The 23113-nt window shown below is 33.9% G+C and overlaps 1 protein-coding gene across 1 annotated transcript in view; it reads left to right on the top strand.

The window, feature by feature from the left end:
• LOC110019482 (probable apyrase 6) overlaps window positions 1-23113 on the top strand; it is a 70907-nt gene that overhangs the window by 34718 nt on the left and 13076 nt on the right. Inside the window, 2 exon segments of the mRNA XM_020717149.1 lie at window positions 3830-3884; window positions 4178-4275. Of these exon segments, the coding sequence (XP_020572808.1) occupies window positions 3830-3884; window positions 4178-4275 (153 nt within the window).

Here is a 23113-nt window from a genome sequence, read left to right as displayed (position 1 = left end):
GAAGGCTGGACAGCAAGGCCGACAACCGGTGGAAGGGGACCATACAGTTGGAAGGTGGGAGGGAGGCTGGACAGTTGGGGAAAAGGGCAGGGGAAGCACGGGTGGTGCTGGGAGAGGCCGATAGGGAGGTCAGTAAGGGAAAATTGGTGGCTTGAAGGTTTGGTAGCAGGGAGGAGGTGAGATTGGAAATGATAGAACTCCTCCTCAGAGGAAGATACGGTCAAAGCATCGCTACCTCGGAGTATACAATTTTAGAACTGGGAAAACAACTTCACACTAAACCGGAAATCCGAAACACAGCAAAAGTAAGACCTAACTCTCATAAAACAACATTTTAAAAGACTCCAACAAGGAAATAATAGCAAAAGTAAGCTCCCATAAGGAAATAACAACAAAGGAAGGTTCCTATAAGGAAATCACAAAAAAGGAATGTGGGAGAAGGGGTTGGCAGCACGCCACCCCCTCTATAGGTTGCTCAATCCAGTTGGGTTCTGGACCGAACCGGTTGGCTTTCCCACACCCACACCCACATTCGCATCCTCATCAGCATTCGGGGTCTTCCCACACCCGTGCGGGATGATGGCCTCATCCACGTCAGCCTCTTGGGGTTGGGGGAGTTTCAACCTCATTCGTTGAAGCTTCTAGTTCCTGTCTTCAATTATGATGGTACCTGGATTCCTATCGGTTGTATTGTTCTTCGAAGCATTGGAGAAGTCTTCCCCACCTGTTAACACATGTCCAAATTGATCCGCTCTCTTGAGGTTGTGGGTCATGTATGTACTACTTAATCTTCCCAAAGAAACCCGTGGTCGATTTAATTGGGCTTGCTATGAGAGTTAACTTGAACCTTATCACACAGCGATCGCACCAGTGGTACGGTGTCGACTGTGAAACTTTGAAGCACCCTCGGTCATATCTTTCCTATATCTGGAGTTGGTGTCTCAGTTCTCTTGTCTGGCAAGCATATCTGGTCGATGTTGACCCGATTTGCCTTATTCAGCCACGTTAGTGAATACAATTAAGAATATCTCTGAGTCGTAAGTCTCAATTTCTCTATCATTCAAGTCGATGTCATATTCTTGCTGCTCTCATTGTTGATAGTAAGACTACATATCTTTTGTTCACGGTGCAATGAGTGTAGAAAATATTGTGGCGATGCCACTGCGTATCCCTGTCTGCAGGATCCGTTGGATCACGAGTGCCTCTCCTTCATATGCTGAAAGCTGGTACACCTCACTTTCTTCCTCAGCGTTCTCGTCGCTAACCTCTTCCACTACGTCCTGATCAGTAAGTGTGACTACTCTGCTCGTGGGATGGCTGGAGGCTATGTGGTTGTAATCGTGGCATCTGAAACACTTCATGGCCAAAGAGAAACTGCCTTTTTTCTGCTTCTTCTCGCTCTGATCTAGAGTGTCATTCCCTTGTCCGTGCTTGCCATTTTCTCCTGAGGTACCATTGTCGATCGCGGTAACTCTGGGTCACTGCCTGCTTGCCTGACGGTTGTTGTCTGCTTCCTGCTTCCTGCTCTGCTTCTGCTGTCTCTCCACCTTCATGACTAGTGTTTGAACATCCTCAAGCGGTCAATATCGCTGTAGCTGCACCACATTACTAATATTAGGTTTTAGGCTCTTAAGGTATCGAGTTATTGTATGCTCCTTTGACTCTGTCAGTACGTACTTCAGCTGTAAGTGGTTGAACTGGGTTGTGAACTCCTCCACTGAAAGATCCCACTATTGCGGATTGTAGAGCTTCAGAAACATGTTCTGACAATAATGATGGGGAAGGTATTTCTTCTATATGACTTTCTTCATATTCTCTCACTTGTAATGTTATCACTGCCTTCATGTTTTCTCTGCCACTGTATATTTTCCCACCATAAGGAGACATTCTTCATCAACTTAATAGCAGCTATTTTGACCTGCTTATCTTCTGGAACATCTTTTGTGCTTGAATATTCGCTCAAAAACTTCCATCCAATCAATCAATTCATCTTGATCCATGCCTCCCTCAAACTCTGGTAAATTCACTTTGATTCCATAGTCTATATGTCATCCAAATGACATCTCCTCTCGAAAACTCTCTCTAGGAGGGATTCTGATTTCCCTCCAGGTCTACTCTGATACTGGATTTTGAAACGTCATGGCCCGTATTCTTCATCGCTGAAATTATCCCTATGGAAAGGATTCAGATCTTTTTCTCTTTCTCCCCTTTTAATCCTCAGATCTCAGTTGATTGTAACCTTTTCTTGTGTCCATTCTTTAATTTCTGCAAGCCTTTGTTGAAGGCGACAGAGCACTCGTCATATCTCTTCCTGGGTATGCTTGGGCATATTCTTCTTGGTGGCATAACTAGGGATTAAGGAATATTATAAATATTTTGGTGGGGTTAGGGTTTGGGTTGTGGAAGGAAATTTTTTTGCTGGAGGTAAGAGGGGGTGTATGCGATTGATGGCGAGTGTAAAATGTTGTTTAGGTTTGCTGATTTTGAAAATCAGCAAGGGGGATTTGCGGTTATGGTTTGTGAATTGCAGATGCTAGGAAACTCTAGGATAGGGCTAGAATTTGACTAGCTCTGATATCAAATTATACTGGAGTTAAGGTAGGAACTTAGCGGAAACATAGAAGAAAATTTTTATTAACAAAAAAATAGGGCTACAACACGACACAAACTAGAAAGGAAATACAAACACAAACTAGAAAGGAAATACAAACACAAACTAATCTCTGGCTAGGACTAGAAGAGGAGATCCGATGGCGGTGTTTCCGTTGGCAAAAGGGTGAGGGGGAAAGGGGAAGAGTTGAAGCTGGAGGGTAAATTGGAAGGGTGTTGGGTGGCAAGTTTGGGGGTTTGGAAGCATGTAGCGGTCGGGGAAGCTACGGGTAATGGGGGAGAAGGGTGTGGGTTGATGGGGAAAAGAACTAGAAAGTAAGGAGGACGTATGTCGATGTTTGGTAGGATGCACTTGGGGTGGCGGGAAGGCTGTACAACAAGGCCAAAAAACAAGTGGAGTAGGAACAAGTGGCTAGAAGGTGGGGGGGAGAAGTGGACAACAGGGAAAAAGGGCAGGGGAAGTGTGACCTGGTGTCGGGAGAGGCCGACAAGGAGGTCTGGAGGGGAAAATCGGTGGCTAGAAGGTTTAGGGAGTGGGGAGGAAAGGAGATTGGAAAGGATACAACACCACCTCGTAGGAAGATACAGTAGGATCACAACTACCTCGGAGGATACAATCCTAGAAAACGGAAGACAACTTCACATAGAAACCTGAAATCTAATACTCAACAAATTAAGCCCTAACTCTCAGAAAACAACATTTAAAAAGACTCCAATAGGGAAATATCAAGAAAGGAAAGCTCCCATAAGGAAATAACAACAAAGGAAGGCTTCCATAAGGAAATATAAAAATGGAAAGTGGGAGAAGGGGCTGGCGGGTCCAATTGGGGCCTGGATCGACTGGCTTTCCCGCACCCACGTCAGAGATTGTAAACAAGAGAAGAAAACACATGATATATTTTTATTTCTTACATATTTTGCCCTCAATTGATGGCACAAGCTGTGAAAGGATCTTCATGGAACTTTAATATATGGGACCTTTTGCAAAAATATGTATTCGTCTCACGAATTCCTTAGCAGCCATGATATGATGCAATTTATCTACTAATTTTATTTAGATAAAACAAATTAAATTCGTTTTCATACTTAAAATGCATTTATATTTAACTACAAGTTGTTTTGCTGGCTATCAAATATTGTTGCTATTTTTTGGAGATATTGCCATATATTTTGTCAAGCTTTCATACTTTATTGTCATCTAACTTGTAGCATTTTCCAGAACACGGCGTATGAATATTTGCACCGACTGCTTAGTTCAAGAGACTATAAAACGTGTAAGTTTTCTTGGGTAAAGTGCCAGCCCTTTGTGAGTTTATTTCTTTTTCGCATAATAAATGGAGGCATCTTTTGGTTAGCAAAACCATCGAAAGAATTGATTTTCTTAGTCATTTGTACTGCTTATTTTTTATGTCAGCGACTCATGATATGCTTTTTTTTCTTTTTAGTCCTCTAATTTAAGGTTTGCTTGCATCAAATGGAGTATTTGGGTAACTTTTGATTTCAAATGATATCTAATTATGACACTATTGATTTTATCGACATAAATCGCATGTGTTGATCTGTGTAGGGGGTAGTCAAATGTTTTTGGATATGGGGTTGTTTATCTTTCAACGGGGTTTGAAATCTGACAGCTGTTTACATGGGTATAATTCTGCATATGATCTTGTCCATTAAAAAATTTTGTAGTTGGTATTATGCACATCTTATAATTAATCAAATATCCTATATATTTTTATCCTTTAAAAAAGAACTTTTGTGAAAATTGATAATTATTAATATGAGAATAACTTATGTTTCCATTATAAAAAAGAAATACCATAAAGTGCCAATTGTAAGCATTGGCATGTATTATTCGCTGTGTTTTTTTTTGTCTTTTTTTTATTGGCATTGTATATCGATTTAGGTGAATGCCATGTCTCATACAGATGTGCTGATCTAAGTTTTTTAATATATACCACCATATAGAATTTTATGTACTTGTCCAATTCTATACAGTCCATTAAAGAAGTTGAAAAACAATTATTTTTGAGAACTTGATATGTTGAACATAATGCACAAACCTGTTCAAGTGTATAGGAATTTCAGTAGCAGGTGATATTTAAATGGGAAAATGTCTTTCTAGAATTGGCCTTTTATTGGCAAATACAGGTGTTGAAATTTATTTTAGTAATAGAGTTTGTGTAGGATCTGCCTCTCCCAAAAATTCTTATTTCATGGTCTTATCATTTTAATCTGAAGTTTTCAAAGCCAAACATCTTTTGAGGGCATTGATGAAAACAAAAACTGTTTACTCTTCATGAATGTTGAGGTGAGAAAATTGAAGGACTTGACCAAAAATAAATTTTTTTTGGTTTGTTTTAGTTGTTTTAGCTTATTGTGTCGTTTTAATTTATTTCTTAGTTTATGTCTATGATGACGACTCCCACAATGATGGATTGTCTCTTTGGATTGCTTCACTGTTAAGACTTCGATGTGGTTCAGTGTAAGGGATATGATTTGGTTCAGTACAATGATTTGCTGTGTTGGGTATGCTGACTTTTTGGGTATGTTCTAGTAGTTTGTTTGGTTGTTTCCATGGTTTGATAAGTGCATTTTGTTAGTTTCTGTCTCAATGCGATTTTTTTGTCATGTGATCAATAGTGCTATTTACATATTCACTGGAGATAGTTGCGGGATTTTGTGTGATTATGATTCCTTTTGCTTTTCTGTAATGCGTGATTTTTGTAGTTTCTTATCAAGATATTTGTTGCGCTAAACTTAGTTATATCATTACCAAACCTTAGCCGTAATTATAAATTTTTGGGGTCTATAAAAGCAGTTGATTTTGACGAGTGAAATTTGTCCTTTGTTCTCAAACTTAGGTGTCTATTGCATGCTGAATTCTTCGTGTGATGAATATTAAATTGAAGGTAAACCTTCTTCTTGTACTGATGTAAAGTTGAGATTTCTTTGGTATTATCTTACCTTTTACCTTTATTCTGTATAAATTGATATGAATTTTTACAAATGTGATTGATATGAGTCAAAATAAATATTATTATTTTTGGAGGTATGAAACAAAATTGAGTTGTATTTTTTATGGCTTCAAAAGTTTCACTAAATGTTTATTTTGGCAAATTAATCATTTTGAAAGGATTGCCATTTTTATTTTTTTGGTTTGCATGAAAATAAGGCTAGTGCTTGCTTAAATTGGTGATCTTTAAGTTGTGAATTCTTAATCTTGATTGCTTGATTTTTATTCGTTATAACATTTTGTTGTATTACTTCAGGTAGTGGGATAAGGCTTGTTGTTGCAGTTGTATAACATTTTGTTGTATTAGGAACCCTAGACCCTTGATGCCTTGAATCAGCTTAAGATTTTCTCAAACTAGCAACTTGTAAATTAATTAAAGAGGTTAGATTTTGTCTTCTCTATAAATGCAGTTGGTTAAATTTTTGAATAAATAAAATCAAATGTGTGATGATATTAATCAATGAGTGATTTAAAAAGATTGGAAACCAATCAATTTCAAAGACATGAATCTGAAGCTGAGTTTAATTATAAAGTTAACATTTGCTTGATTACTATCATGGTTGAGAGACAAGAAGCTCATTGTGGGAAGGAATAATTAAGATAGATGTTATCAAGGATATGTTTCTGAAGGTTATGGAAATCATGGATGTCAAAATTTTGATGTGAAGGAGGACATAACTCAAAAAATGTTACTTTTGATGGGGAAATAATTCCTAAGGCTTTCTTTGACCGTGTAATGGATATGTACGATTTCCTTGAAAAAACAATGTCATGAGAGCATCAAGTATGATTTGTAAAGTTGAAATTAATTAGGTAAGCTATAATTGTGTTGGATGATCGATGAAGAAGCCACAATAAATTAGGGTGAGTCTATATTTATAGGACTAAAATGAAAGAATTTTTAAAGAAAAATATTTTTCTGTCATCTCAATCAAATATTTTATAAATTTAATTTATGAACACATGAAACAAAAGTGATACTGATACTTGAAGAATTTAAATAGTTACAACTATGTTTGAAATCATTGATGATCCTGAAATCAAATTTTCTATGTTTAATGTTGGTTTGAGACCTAAAATTAAGAGTAAGATGACACCGCATCATGTTCACTTGAAAATGCATTTCAACTTGCATAAGATTTTGAACAAATGTTAAAATTCTCATTTCTAAAAAAATCATAACATATAATGGAAGTCCATTTTTTTGTGTCAAATTATTCAAATTTAATTTGCGACACTAAAAGTAAAAGCACCATGTTAATAAACCCACTAAGAAAATCTATTGACTGCATATAGGTTTAAAATTTCTACCAAAACATATTTTAAATGTCACTAAAATTGTCATTATGATGATGAATGCCCTTGTACAAAGCTGCTATATGTGTTAAATGAGATAATGGTTCGGTTGTTGAAAGCTGTCATCGAAGACTTACCGATGAAAGTTTTTTTCATACATGTAGTTTTCTTTCAAGCACATTGTCCAAAAGTCATCATCAAAGTCACCTTTTAAGGTATGCTTGCCTACCTGTCACAAAGCCTTTTGATCAGAATGTTTAACTAACATCAAAGAAGATGTTAATAGGTTTGTAATCAAGCCGAGCGGAGTCTGAGAATGTTATAGATTGGATTTAGCTTGGTCGAATCATAAGTTGCTCATTTTTAGTTCGAACTTGAGCCGAGCTTTCACATGTGTTTATACCTGACTTGCTTAAAATTTTTAATATCAATGTTTGATTTGTACTTGAATTATTTATATTATTGGAACAAGCTAAAATTTGAATGAGTACTTGATTTTTTATATAAAATTTGAAATTTGATTGTACTTAATTTTCTATAGAAAGCTAGTAAATAAGCTAAAAATTCATTTGAGTACTTGATTTTTTTTATATACAAATATTAACAAATAATTTTAAAATTTTAAATAAATAGGCAGTTGAATAAATTCAAATTTGTATCTCTTTAGATTATATTTAGTAAATAAAATACAATATAAGTTATAAGTATGTTTTCTTTCAATCAATTAATATAAATAAGTACTAATAAAATAATTTTTTAAAATAAAAAAACAAAAATACATTAAATTTCTATGAATATTGATAATAAATTATAATATGTTAATATTATATATATGTAACTAAAGGTGTAGTTAATTAAATTTTATTTAAAAAATATTTCATATAAATATAGAGCATTTAAAAAGTTACTTGAAGAACAGATGGGCATGTTCATGAGCATAAATAAACGAGTTTATCTATATTCAAATTTAGTTCATTTAACATTTGAGTTCTAAAAAAAATATCCAAGTTTGTTTTTTTACTAAGTTAAATAAATATGATTGAGTATTAATCGAGTTGAGTTCAAGTTGAGCATCAAGTGCATTGGTTCATTTGCAGCCCTAGAGACGAGTAAATATTGTGTGGAGCTCTACAATTTTTAGAGGCAAGGTTACTCCTGTTTGGGCTGACTGTTTGGTTTGAGAGATCCCATTGGTGCATTCAGCCCTTTTAAGCTTGAATTTTTTCTGTCATATCTTGTTCTTATTTTTTTCGTATTTTCTAGTTTTGAAAATAGTTGGATCCTTATATTTAGAAGTTTGCTAATTAGAATCTAAGGTGGTTTCACTTTTCCAAACTTTTGTTGATATTATTCCTTGATTTTTTCGATTAGTTTGTATTTTAAATAATACATTCAGTTCCAAATTTGAACATAATATAGTGCAATTCTATTTTCATTGTTGAAAATTTCAGTTTTAACCTGTCTTATTTTCACTATCCCACACTCTTTTCTTTCTTTGTAACCAATGGTACAACAGCAAAAGGTATGATCCCTTTCTTTTCTTCAGTTTAGGTGAAGAACTATAGCCAATAAGTCTAGGGAAAGTTGCCAAGCGACAATATTTTGCTTTTTAAGGTTTCAATATGTTAAAGTCTATCCAAAACGATGAATTTATTGTCTGCACAATAAATTGCTGCTATCGGAAAGGGAATTCAAGCAGAGAGAAGAAGTGAAGGGATCTTCCATAAGCTTATTCTCAATTTCATAGCACTTGTTTCTAACCAATCCTCGGTTACTCGATTCTATGTGTTTTTAATCATATGATCTTTTATAAAGTTTATTTTTTAATATTTTTATGATTTTGATCTATATAGTTGTCCGCCGTTTTATTGTCCAACCTTCGTGATTTGGAAAAGAGTGATGATTTTGGGATTTTGAAAATAATTTGGAAAGTTTTTCACTATTTTTAGGCTAAAATGTTATATTTAAAGTTGAAGAAATGTTATCCACTGATGTTAAATATGATGCTTCACAGTTTAGCGCCTAATAATAGATTAAATATGATGCCTAATAATAGATTATCTATTGTAGGCTAAAATGTTATATTTAAAGTTAAATATGATGCCTAATAATAGATTATCTATTGATTTAACAAAATTAAAGGTTTAATAGCTGGCAACACCTCCTAATAATCTTGAGATTAAGGTTTTTTATGAATTTTCTACTTTTCATGAAGAGACTTGAACATTATGATGACATTGAAAAAGGAGAATTTAAAGATTCTGAATATACTGATTAATCTTCTGTTGAAATAACGAGAGGCTTACAAATACACTCGTACTCAAATTGCATGATTTAATTAAGTGTTAAGTTTCTTGCAATGCAAGTTGAGAATAGTTGATTGCCTATTTTTGTTAGAATCTGAATGAAACTGGGAAAAATTTTCAAAGTAAATTTGGGAATTTTTATGCAGCTATGCAAGGCAATCATCATTAGTGTAGAAATTTAGGAGGAAAAACTCTCTGATTTCTCATTAAATAAATAAATAATATATATAGAGCTTAGACTAACCCTCTTTTGATTAGAGGAAAATTCAAATCATCATGATAAAAATGAAATAAATACAACACAATAATAGATAATTAAGAGAGGATAATTTCTCCTCTCAAGTGTTATAGCAGACCCTCGATTTTTTAAACCGTGTACATATCAAACACTCCCCATCAAATTAGTTGTATATTTCATACATCCGAAACTTACTGCTGAGATCACTAAAGTCATGTCGAGAAAGAGCCTTGGTAAGAATTTCAGTAATATGATAATAGGTTGGGATACAGTTTGGCTGAACAACCTCTCAATTGACTTTCTCAGAGATGAAATGCGTGCAAGTCTCTATATGTTTGATTTGATCGTAGTGCATTAGATTTTTTGAAATATTGATGGCTAGTTGACTATCACTGAACATCTTTATAGTGCTTTGATTCTTCATGTGAAGTTTCACCAGTAGTTTCTTTAGTCACGTCCCTTCACACATTCCTAGGACCGTGGCACGATACTGCTTGCCACCACAGCTTGCTTTTTGACTATTTCAAGTAATCAAGTTTCTTCATTACAAATGCACAATAACTCGTGGTAGATCTTCTGTCAGTTAGTTTTTCTGCTCAGCTAGTATCAGTGTAAATCTCAATGTCACAGTTTTCTTGAATATCAATCCATATCTTGGAGTCATTTTTAGGTATCTCAGAATTTGAAAGAACGCTTCTAAATGATCTTCATTTAGATCTTTCATATGTTAGCTTACTACACTCATAGAAAAAAAAATGTCACGCCTTGTATGTGATAGATAAATAAGCTTCCCCATAAATCTCTGATACTGCCCTTTTTCATTAGGTATCATCTCGTTTTGATGTTTGTTGATTGAGATCCATAGAAGTATCTGTTAGTTTGCATCCCAACATTCCTGCCCCTTTTAATAAGTCAAGGATATATTTTCTCTAGGATATGATGATGCCTTCTTTGGGCTTAACTACTTCCATTCCCAGGAGATATCGTAAATTTCAAGATCTTTGATCTCAAACTCAGAAGCTATTATTTTTTTTGTTTTTTTCAAGTTCCCTTACGTCATTGTCTGTAAGAATAATAACATCTACATTATACAATAAGGATAACTATCATACCTTCTTAATTTAATTTCACAAACAAAGTGTGGTCAGCCAAACACTAATAGTATATATTGGCCAGAATAATCTTGGTGAACCTTTCAAACTATGTTTTGGGAGATAGAGCTGTCAATTTGGCTCGTTGTTCGTGAACAGCTCGTGTTTGGCTCGTTCGTTAAGTCTAACGAGTCGAACATGAATAAATTTTTAAGCTCGAAATGTAAACGAACCGAACACAAACTAACATTTGTTCGCTCATGTTCGGCTCGAATTGGCTCAAAAATAAATAAATATAACTTTTTATATAACAATATATTACATATATTATTTTAATAATAATAATATATTAATATTATTTTTATTATTATTATATTCATATAATATAAATTATATAAATAATATAATATGAAATATATGAACTTATGCTTGAAAAACCCTAAGCCCCTCGGCCGAGACTCTCGAAAATTTCTTTTCGGCATTTTGACCGACTCTCGAGTCGTCTCCTTCTCCTCTCAAACTAGGGTTTCGATCGCGAGAGCTATTGCTGCTCGTTTGTGTTCATCTTCTAATAGCTTCTTCTATTTCTCCTCAAGTAGTCGATTGCTCGGTATTCTTCCTTGGTTTTTGTTTTGGCTTCGTTGCTTCATTCTTGCTTCGTTACTTATTAAAGGGTTTTGTTGTGAAACTTAGTTCGGCTATTGTGCATTTGTGAGGTGATTCATACAGATATAATCCTTTGTGTTGTGATTCGACTATTGCTTCTAGGCCAGTTTTTTTTTTTTATGGTTGACTGTGAAGAATACTATGCTCATTTTCTTTTGTTTTTCAAAACGATAACACATCTTTCGCTGAAGTTTTTTTTGGACTGTATCAATTGGTTTATTTTTTAGGGCATGCATCCGTGTGAAGTGTATGTACAGGGATTTATTATTCTCATTCTGTCAAATTCTAATGTGCAATTTTAGGGTTCTTATTTTGTAATTTTTTTTAAAATAATATTAATTTTTTTATTGAGGAAAATTGTCTTCAATTTGCTCTTGTAACTTTTTTTTAGTTAATCAATATTTTTTAGTTAATAAATATCTTGAACTTTTCTCAAATTTGCTTTTAAAAAGTTTTACATAAAATGCTTATTTTATATTAAAAAATTAAATATTATTTTAATAATTTTATATTCTAACAAGCCAATTTAGAGCCGAACATGAACACACTATTCATGAGCCAATTTCGAACACAAGTCAATTTTAAACGAGTCGAACACGAGCCGACCCTGAGCTCGTTTACAGCCTATGAGGAGATTGCTTCAACCCATACAATGATTTTGTTAGTTTGCACACCAACTGATTATTTGTGTTATTCTTTAATTTTGAAGGTATCTCCAAATACACTTTTTTCTCAATATCCTCATTAAGAAATGCATTTTTAATGTCTAGCTAATGTAAACGTCAGTCCCGGTAATATTCATACTGTATCGAGTTTCGCCACTATGCAAATGTTTCTGGTACTTGAGATCTCATCGGAGTAATTGAACCCTTTTACTACAAGTCTAACCTTGAACATTTCTATGCTCTCACTTTGTATTTAACAGTGAACACTCATATGCACTTACAGTTCTTTTCCTAGGTTAGAGAGTTATGATCCATATACCATTCTTTTCAAGGGTAAGAATATTTTGTTCCACATCCTTCTTTCAAGTAGGAATAGATAATGCCTCTTGGATTGAATTTGGGACTTACACATTATCCAAGTTCTAAACAAAAGATTGTAAGAGGATGATAATTTTTTATAGGTAACAAAGTCTTCTATCGAGTGTTTTGTGCATTTTTGTGCTCCTTCTTGAAATTATGATATGTTAGACCAAACTTTAGTGTGAATCTTTCGGGTGTATGAGTTTGTTCTGATGATTTGCATTTTCGATTTTGCATATTGTCCCTTACATGCTCACTAGGGTTTATTCTGGTGTACACACGAAGTTCTTGATTCTTGGTGAGAGCTATGGTAGGATTTAGTGGAGCAGTAGGTTCATTTTTCAGGTTGATTTTTGATATTGAGGATAAGAATGGGTTCATCGGAGATATAAAAGAGATGAGCTTGAGATTTCTGAATGATACCCCAAATTCGATATTCTCTCCACCTCTCCCCTTAAATGTTAGATTTGTGATAATATGGTTAATTTTCAAAGAAGGTGACATCCATAGAGTTCTAACTTTTTTGTGTTTTTGTAGAGTAGCATTTATAATTCTTTTTGTTTGAAGAGTAGCCAACAAAAATGTATTTGATTAAACTGGTATCAAAATTGGTTTGATATGGTTAATGTAGATGAACAAAGACGGTGCAAGAAAAAAATTTTGGTGGTGGATTAGAGGTGGAGTGAATGTCGGGGTATGATTTTATGAGGTTGTTGAAAGGTTTTTTAAAATTTAACATTCTGTTGAGTATTCTATTTATGAGATAAATGAATGTGAGAATTACATCTTCCTGGAAGTGTTTGTGACATTGTTTGTGAATAGAATTGATTGTGTCACTTTGAGATGTATGTTGTTTCTCTCAACCTCATTATTTTTTTGGGGTGCGTCAACACAATAACATATATGAATTATGTCATTTTTAGGTAGAAAAGTGCTCAGAGTGAAGTTGTAATAGTCTTTTACATTATCGGTTTTGAGAATTTGAATTTTGCTCTAGAATTGGGCAAGGATCATGTTATCTAATGTTTCAAATATGCTAACAATTTCAGATTTTTTCTTCATGAGAAAGCTCAAGTGGTTCTGGTGTGATCTTCAATGAAGGTGACATTTCACTTAGCCTCATTTATATTTTTTATTTTTAAGGACCCTCAGATATCGGTATGAACTATGAAAAAGAAATGTGTTAGTTTCTATTTCGTACTTGGGTACACTTGTGATTATGTTTAGCAAATTGGCAAGTTTAACTCTTATAAGAATTTGGTTTTTTATTGATGAATAAATAAAGATACAATTTTTCAATATATTAAAGGTTAGAATGCCCAAGGTGAAAATGTCATAACATAACTTAACTCTCTTGAGAAACAAACTTTGATGCATGACTTGACTCAAAGGCACAGTTCTTTTGAAGTTGGAATCCTAGTGAGTAGATAAAATACATGGTACATGTCAGCACTGTCAATCACCTTTCCTGAGTCGGTCGACCAAAATTCACATAAATTAAGAAAAAAATTTAGTAACAAAGTTCATGTCACAAGTTTACTATAGGTAACAAATTTCAGTTAAGTTTATGAACATAAAAGATAAATTGAAGAATAAGGTCTTTTGTAAGTTTAACACTTCCTCTTCCTTCCACAAATGAAAAGGGTCATCTGCAATTCTAACTGCTGCATGATGCTTGCAAGAATGGAAGGTTTGGAAAGCAATGATATCACATGTCGTGCCATCAGATGCTCCAAAGTTTGCTATTGAAGGTTGATTCTTTCTGTTTAGTATAACAAGACAAATAGAAGACTATCTTGATGTGGTAGAAGCCTCATAATATTATCCCACAAGCTTTTGGACAGCTTCAAGTTGTTCCTTACTATGGCTTCATTTGAAGAAGTGCTTCCATCCAACAAATTCCTTTCAAAAGCCATGCCCGTCGAACCGAGTAGGTCAACTGCAATTCAAAATGGCGAAAACTTGTTATTGCAATAGAACTTTTGGAAACATTCGAAAGAGGCTCCTTCACCAAATGAAAATTCACAGCTTTTTCAAACGAAGCCTAAATGAGCTATGCTCATGACGCTTGTCTTCCTTTGATACTATGTTTGCTTTATTTTTCTCATCACCTTTGATTTTGTTTGGCTTCCAATCAGCAGACTCTTTCTATAAATTTTCCAACACTTTTCCTTCAGATGGCTAAGCTTCTTTCACACCACTGTTTGTTTCTCTTTGATCTGTTGTCTTGTGATGATTTGTGAGTGTATTAAATTGAATTGTCAACATTTGATATAGTAGAATTTCCTATCACTATGAGTTTTTTCCTACTTTCTTCCCTTCGCACTTCAGCAAAGGCTTCATGAATTGAGGGAAGAGGTTTGATTCTCATGATTCTTCTTCTAATTTGATCTAGTTCCATGTTGAGTCCTATAAGGAACTTAAAGATTTTGTAAAGAGCAGAGTTTTGTGAGCACCTCCATATGTAAGTTTCATACATATTTAGTTGGAGCCAGTATTTGGAGAAAGTGTTGAGTATTGAGTAACATTTAACTCACCCTATAGCAGTTCATGTAATCTAGTTTCAAAGTCAAACAAACTAGATGTGTTGTAAACACTTGAATAGATTTTCCTTACCGCCTTGCGGAATCGCAGGTTTCTTTGTCATTTTGTATAGGAGAAAGTTTTCTCAAATTTTCATGATCATGGATTTGACAAATCATGACATAACTATGTGATCTTCAATCTTTCATGCCCATTGTTTAGGATCAACATTTTATGTTGTAGGATTTTCCTCAGTGAGATAATCATCTTTTCCTTTACCTCAAATGTACATGAAGACCGATTGAGACCACTAGAGAAAATTATTATCATGTAGTTTGTGATTGGTGATTCAAAAACGTACTTCAGATGTTGTAGAACCCAACATCCTAGGTTTAGATTCAGAAGTAACTTCTGAAGAGGAAGAAGTGGCTTTCATGTTGTGTTTGTTCATAATGATAAAGCGTTGGGAAGAGCTTCGTCAGGTATTTCCACTAGAGGGAAACTATCTGTTTTTTACACAGAATTTCAATTAGAGAATGAAACTGTCTGCCACTGACGTAGAATATTCACTCAAGAGGGAAAATGTTTGTCGTCGACACAGGATTTCCACAAGTGAAAGAACTTGCCTGTTGTTGACACAAAATGTTCTCGCAAATTTGGGATTTCCATTGGAAAGAGAATGTAGAACCGGTCGGCGTTTAAAAAAGGGGGAAGTTGCGTTTGGGGGTCGCCCGTAAAATAGCAGCATGGAGACAATTATAGATTTCCGTCGGAGGGCCTGCAGAGAGAGAATTTGGCAGAGGGTAAAACTCCTTATGAAGATGGAGGATGTCGGAGAGTACAAAGGCTTCTACGAATAGAAAGGACTGAGTAAAAATTCTTTACGAAGGCTCTACAATCCCGTCTATGAGGAGATGAGGTTGTGTCTTCAATTGGAAGAGTTGAACGACGAGCTCAAATGAAGCGTCTGCGAACTGAGCAAATGATGGTCTCTGTACGCTGCGAACAAGGCTCAGGCAGTGTTGTTGTGAGTAGTAGGGCTGCCAACACAAAATAGAATGAATTAGGTCTTTGATACTATGTAGAAATTTAGGAGAAAAAACTCACTGATTTCTCATTAAGCAATATACATACATATATATATTAGCTTAAACTAACCCTCTTACGTTTAGAAGGAAATTCAAATCATCATGATATGGGGAAATAAATAAAATACATTAATAGATAATTAAGGGTGAATAATTTCTCCCCTCATCTGTAACAATAGATCCACAATTTTCTAAACCATGTGCATATTAATAATTAGAGACATTATTTATTGTCTAAATAATTTGTTCTTTACATGCCACCAAGATTTGAAATTTATCAAGTCACAAGAAGAGAAAGAAATATAGAGTTGCAAAGTGGTTGGGTTTCTACAATAATATATATTTTTCCTTTTAACATTGTGATTTGAGGAGAAGCATGTTTTTGCTTTAAGTGGGATTGTTTTTTTTACACACAATGCATATTTAGGTTATTCCTTTGACATATTAAGGGAGGATATGCTGCTTGCAATAATGCAACAGCATGCATTATGAGTTAAGAGCTGAATAATCTATATTTAATAAAGATTTAATGATTAAGAATGATTTTCTTAAAAGCAAGAAATTTTTCACATTCTTGATTCATTTTTATATGCTTTCTGATCATAGAATTTCATATTGGTGGTTTTGCGGGACATTATGGTTGATAAGACTATAACTATGGTTTATGGTGGTACTATTGGTTCAGCTTGTAAGGAGATGTGACACACATATTTTCATAATGCTGAAATTATCAGACTACTTGAACTAAAGAAACAATATTAGGCTTTTTACACCTTTGTATTACAATAAACCTTGGGAAGATTTTAGCATAGGCTTTCTATTAGGCTTACGGTAAACTTTAACGAATCATTATTCTTTGGTATGGTATATTTTTTTCTAATTAATTCATTTTATTTAGTATAATAAATTATTGGTGCTACTCTCAGTATTAAAATATATTTTATTTAAATGGTCAATATATGGATTACCTAACACCATTGTACAATTGGCGTACGAAGTTCATGAGTTATTTCTGGAAAAACTGGTGGAAAAAAGAAAAGAACTGGACTTGTTAAAAAATTTTTACTTGCTTATCATCCAAAAATAGTAAATTAATGGACAGATTGAGGTAATCAATATGAGCTTGGCTGATGTATTGAATTTTTTATTATATAGTATGCATTTGATAAGGATTTGACATTTCTTATTGTTTTTTTTTTTTTTTTTTTTTGGTTTTTTTTTTTTTAATTTCTTATGGTTTAGTTTGAATATAAAACATTTGTTAATAAGTTCACAATAATTAGTCCATTTGAAATGGTTACTGGATTTCAACTTAGAAAGTCTGTAATTTTACTTAACATGTTGAGTTTAGGCTTATCAAACATGTACATTCATTTAATTAACATGTATATGACTTAATTTAGTAATATTCATAGAAAATTGATTGTTCATTATGATAATTATTAATCTATTGTTGATATAAATAGGAGATATATGTGAAGTTCAAATCTGCTGACAATTTAATGGTACTCTTGAATTTGGAATGGTTTTTTATCGGATTCTTTATGAAATTAAATGTGGGAAAGCTTGGGCTGTTTTAAAATAATGTAACACATTGGGACCGATGTTTATTAATAAAAAAATTCAAATAGTTCTTGCATTAGCCCAATCTTTAATGTTTTCAATTTTATTTTATTTTATGAATTTATTCAATATGTTGAATTATTCTTGAAGAAAATTGGAGGAAATTGTATTCTCTGATTTCTTGATGATCAAATTACTACTCTTATCTTTATATAATAACTAAAGGCTAAGGCAAGCTTAGTTCCTACCATTACAACTTACCAAAGATACAACAACCAACAGGAGGAAAGAAATACAACATAACAAGAAAGGAATAAACGAGAATAAATATAAAATAGGAAACTCAAAATTTGACACTTCCCTTCGAGCTAGGGCATAGGTGTTGTAAAGACGTAGCTTAATATTCAAACTAGTGAAGCTTCCTGGAGGTAGAGATTAGTGATGACATCAGCAACTTGAAGATGAGTTGGAATGTAGATTAAGTGAATAATGCCTCCATTGACCTTCTTAGAGAGAAAATATGTATGAATTTCAATGTGCTTGATCCTGCTATGATGCACATGATTTTTTGCAATACTATTGTGACTTGGTTGTCACAAAACATCCTTATGGGATTGACTGTGGAGTGTTCCAATTCATTTAATAACCTTTGGATCCTGATACGATCTGACCTCAAAATCGACTTGCTTTTCCATAGAAATTAGGAAAAACACAAATTTTTATTGCAATAATCCAAACTCACAAGAATACAAATGATAAGCACCTACAATTCGAGAGGTAGGAAATCTCTCCTAATTTCTATGATTCGAGAGGTAGGAAATCTTTCCCAAACCTTAGACCTAAGACTCACAACTCAATCTCATGAAAAAAACAAACCCTAGACATAACAAACCTATTTATACCAAAAAATACAACAAACATAACAACAACAAAGCCGTATTCCTACTACGTGAGGTCGGTTACATGAATCCTTTTTCTCCATTGCGTCCTATTTAGTGTGATATTTTCATTTAATTCTAATAAATTAAGATCATTTTTAATACAATAAGCTCAAGTCTTCCTAGGTCTACCTCTGCCTTTCTTAACATAAGTCGAATCTAAAACATCTACTCTCCTAATCGGATCATCAGATGGTCGAAGTTTAATGTGACCAAACCATATAAGACTACTCTCTCTAATTTTGTCTGTCACTGGAGCTACACCAACCCTGCCCCGGATATATTCATTTCGCATTTTGTCTCTAAGTGTAAATCCACTCATTCACCTAATCATTCTCATCTTGACAACACTTAACTTAGTATTATGCTTCTCTTTTAAAGGCCAACATTTAGCGCCATAGAGCATTGCAGGTCTCACCACCCTCTTATAAAATTTTCCTTTCAATCTAAGCGGTACTTTTCTATCACAGAAAAGGCCTGAAGCATTCCTTCATTTCAACCAACCAACTTGAATCCTACTATTAACATCCCCATCTATATCACAATCGCTTTGAACAACAGGCCCGAGCTATCTAAATCGCTCACCCCTTTTAATAATTTGATCTCCCAAATTTACACTTCTATCATTAATCATTAGAGCTAATACTGCTAAAATTATATTCCATGCATTCAGTTTTAGTTCTACTCAAATGAAGGCCTTTAGACTCCAATGTAGACCTCCATAATTCAAGTTTTTCCTGGGTTTTTTCTCTCGTCTTATCCACGAGAAGGATATCATCAGCAAAAAAACATTCACTAAGGTACATCCTCTTGTAAATGTCCAGTAAGACCATCCATAACTAAAGCAAAAAAATATGGACTTAAAGCCGATCCCTGATGTATCCAACAGAAATAGGAATTTATTTGGTCAATCCTCCTTCAGTTCGAGCACAAGTAACAGCTCTAGTATACATATCTTTAATGACTTAAATATAAGTCATATCAACACCTTTCTTCTCAAGAACGCTCCAAAGGACATCTCTTCTAGAGACTACTGCTTGTTTCTTATTCGTCCATGTGACAAGATTTCTTCAGACATAAGAACAATACTTGAGGGTGAATTTTCTGTGTGAGTTCTCATGCCCAGCTAGCATTTGTGTAAACTTTTACCTCTTTGTAGTCAAATTTCTTAAACAATAATCCTCTCTAAGGTGTCTTCTTAAGAAACACCAATATTCCGTAAACTATCTCCAAATATTCTTCATTTGGACAATTTATCTGTTGACTCAGTATGCTGACATAGTAGATGAAATTAGTTATATTGTCTGACAAATAGATAAGCTTATTCGTCAATTTCTGATATCTACTTTTTTTCCATTGGTGCCTTTTCTACCACTGACTGAAAAATTTTGTTGAAATTCATAGGAGTCACATCATGTTTGCACCACAAATTTCCTGTTTTTTTAATAGGTTTAGGTTGTAATTTCTTTGAGATATCACAATTTCCATCTTGGGACCGGCTACTTCCATGCCTAGAGAGTATTTCATTGCTCCTAGTCCTTAATTTCAAATTTTGTAGCAAGAACCTCTTTAATTTTCTCAATATATTTTTCGTTATCACATGTCAAGATTATATCTACATAACCAATGGGTATTTTTTTTTATTACCTCCCTGTATATGCTTTATGAACAGTGTATGATCTGCTTGACAGTGGATGTACCCATTAGGTTTCAGTCTTCACAAACTTGTCAAACCAAGCCTTTGTAGATTGTTTGAGGCCATAAAATGTCTTTTTTAGTTTACAAACCTGATGTTTATTTGAGTTATTTTCCCAATTCTCGTTGGATATATATATCTTCCTCAATGTCTCTGCTCAGAAATGCATTTTTAAGATCAAGTTGATGCAGCTCCCACTTTTTTATTCACTGCTAAGTAAAGAATAATTCTTAAAGTGTTTAATTTGATCACTGGAGCAAAGGTCTCTTTATAGTCTTATCTCATAAGACTGTGAATTTTTTTGCCACCAACCTAGACTTGAGTCTTTCAATGCTCTCATCCGCTTTGTACTTGACATTAAACAACCATTTAAATCCAATGAGTATTTTATCTGAAGAAAGCTTTGTAAGGGTCCATGGGCCTTTTAGATTAAGTGCTTGAATCTCTTCTTCAACCACCTTTTTTAATTTTTGTACTTTGAAGTGACTTTATGAAAAAATATTGGTATTTGCATACTATCAATATTAGATATAAAGATTTTATAAGTTGATAGCTTCCAATAGACGACATAATCCGAGATAAGATAATTTGTGGAATTTTTCCCGTCTTCTCCATTGGATTCCACCTCTCTTGAACTTTCATAGATGTGTGAATTCAGGATTAACTGTGAACAGTCTTTTGGTTGCATGTTGTTTTTTTCCTGATCAGTGGATTTTTATCTCATAGTATACACACGAAATTCCTTGTTGTCAATCTCAGGTTAGATGTTTTCAACTGACGGAACTTTGGAGACATGATGATTAGAGAGAAGGAGAGTATGTTGTGATTACTCTAAATCAGTGTGAGTATCTAGAGTAGTGTCCAAAGTGTAATATTCACCTAGACTCCTCCCCTGAATATCAGATTTAGGGTAGTAGGGTTGATTTTCAAAGAAGGTAATGTCCATGGAGTTATAGTATTTTTTTTATATTGGAAGAATAACAATTGTATCTATTTTTGTTATAAGCATACCCAACGAAGGCACATTTGATGAATTTTGGATCAATATTTGTGTGGTTTGGTTGATGAATGTGAACAAAAAAGACATTCAAATATTTTGAGAGGAATATTGGATGAAAAGACTTTGACATGAGGGTAATTTTTCATCATAATATTAAGCGGCTTTGAATCCTAGCAACCCTGCTTGATATTTTATTAATGAGGTAGGTGGCTGAAAGCATACCATCTCCCTAGAAAACTTTTGAGATATTGTGAGAAAGCATTATAGACCTAGATACATTGAGGAAATGTCTATTCTTCCTCTCAGCTATCCCATTTTATTGTAAACTTTCAACACAAGAACTCACATGGATGATACGATTTTTTGTAAGGTAGGATACAATGATAGAGTTAAAGTATTCATTTGCATTAGTTTTGAGAAATGAAATTTTGGATTAGAACTTGGTGAAAATTATATTATGGAATGACTGAAAGGTTTGTGCAGTTTCAGATTTTTCTTTCACGAGGAATGTCCGATTGATTTTAATGTGTTCATCAATAAAGAAGACAAATCATCTGACACTATTGATGGTTTTCAATTTTGATGGTCCTCAAATGTCACTATGGATAATAGAGAAATGATGTGAGGGTTCGTACTAGAACAAATGATAGTCATAACAAATATGTTTTGTTAATTGACAGGTTTTACTTTGATAAAATTTTGACTTTTTTATTAATAAAGAGATGAGGGCACAACTTTGCAACTTAATAAAAATTGGAATGATCTAGATGACAATGTCATAGTAAAATTTAACTTTCAATAGAACCAGAGACTTGGGAACATGAGAAGAAAAAGTAGAGTAGGCACTTGTGTTTTAAGAGATTAGCTTTCCTTGAGCAACTATAGACCTTGATGCAGTACTGTCTGTCACCTTCCCTGAATCCACCACCTAAAATGCACTAAATTTAGAATGGAATTTAGTAACACAGTTCAAGTCATTAGTAAGCTTGCTAATTGAAAATAAGTTGCAAGCTAATTGAGAAAGATATAACACGGAAGAGAGTTGAATATCTTTGGAGAAGTTCACTTCTTCTTTCCCAACAATCATAGAGTGAAATTTATCGGCAAGTCTAACAACTTCGGAGTCGATGAACTTTTGGTAGTTGGTGAATATCTCCAGTCTTGTACTCCGAAACATTGAAACTATTAACCAAGCTCGAAATCTTTCATCGTTAGCAAGACAGGAGAACATGATATCTCGGTGCATAATCAAGTTGGTATGCTGCTTAGTTGTGCTCAAAAGAAGTTTCTTCAATACCGTCAGTTGTTCCTTGGTGAGGGGCTAGGGTCGACTAAAGCTTCGGATGAGATAGGAGCATGGGCCTTGCTAACTTGGCCTTTCCTCCCTTGTCCATGTTTCTAATATGCAGGTTTTCCATATATTTTCCGGCACTTGTCCTTTATGTGATCAAGTTTCTTACAATCTTCACACAAGGTGAAATTTTTTTTGGCTTTGACTCATTGAATTATTTGTATGCGTACAAGGCAGAGCTTTTAGTGCTAGATAAATTCATACTTCCTGCTATCATGAGCTTCTTCCTATGTTCCTTTCTTCTGGCTTCATCCCTAGTGGTAGGGATAGGCTTAATCCTTATAATTCTTCTTTTGACCTCATCAAAGTTTTTATTTAGACCTAACTTGATAATCCTTTTTTTCTCCACTATTGTTTTATACAATATAGCACTTTGAGGATACTTACATATATTAGTCTCATACATATCTAATTGTAACCACTATTTTGTGGGTGTGTTGAAATATTGAGTCACACTTAACTCTTTTTGTCAGAGCTCATGCAGTTTTATCTCAGTATCAAATAATTTTGTAGTGTTTTTGGTATCAGAGTAAGTCTCATATATTGTTTCCCAAATCTCCTATGTTGCCTTATAAAACAAGAAATTTTCTCGTATCCCTATAGTCATAGAATTGATCAACCAAGATATGATCATTTGATCCTTGATCTTCCATGAGCGATGGTTATGATTAGTGAATTCAGGAACTGTGTCACCTTTCTTGAGATATTC

Source organism: Phalaenopsis equestris, unplaced genomic scaffold (genome assembly GCF_001263595.1).
Source record: "Phalaenopsis equestris unplaced genomic scaffold, ASM126359v1 Scaffold000058, whole genome shotgun sequence".
In the NCBI taxonomy this organism is placed as follows: domain Eukaryota; kingdom Viridiplantae; phylum Streptophyta; class Magnoliopsida; order Asparagales; family Orchidaceae; genus Phalaenopsis; species Phalaenopsis equestris.
This window is presented reverse-complemented; position numbering and strand designations above follow the sequence as displayed.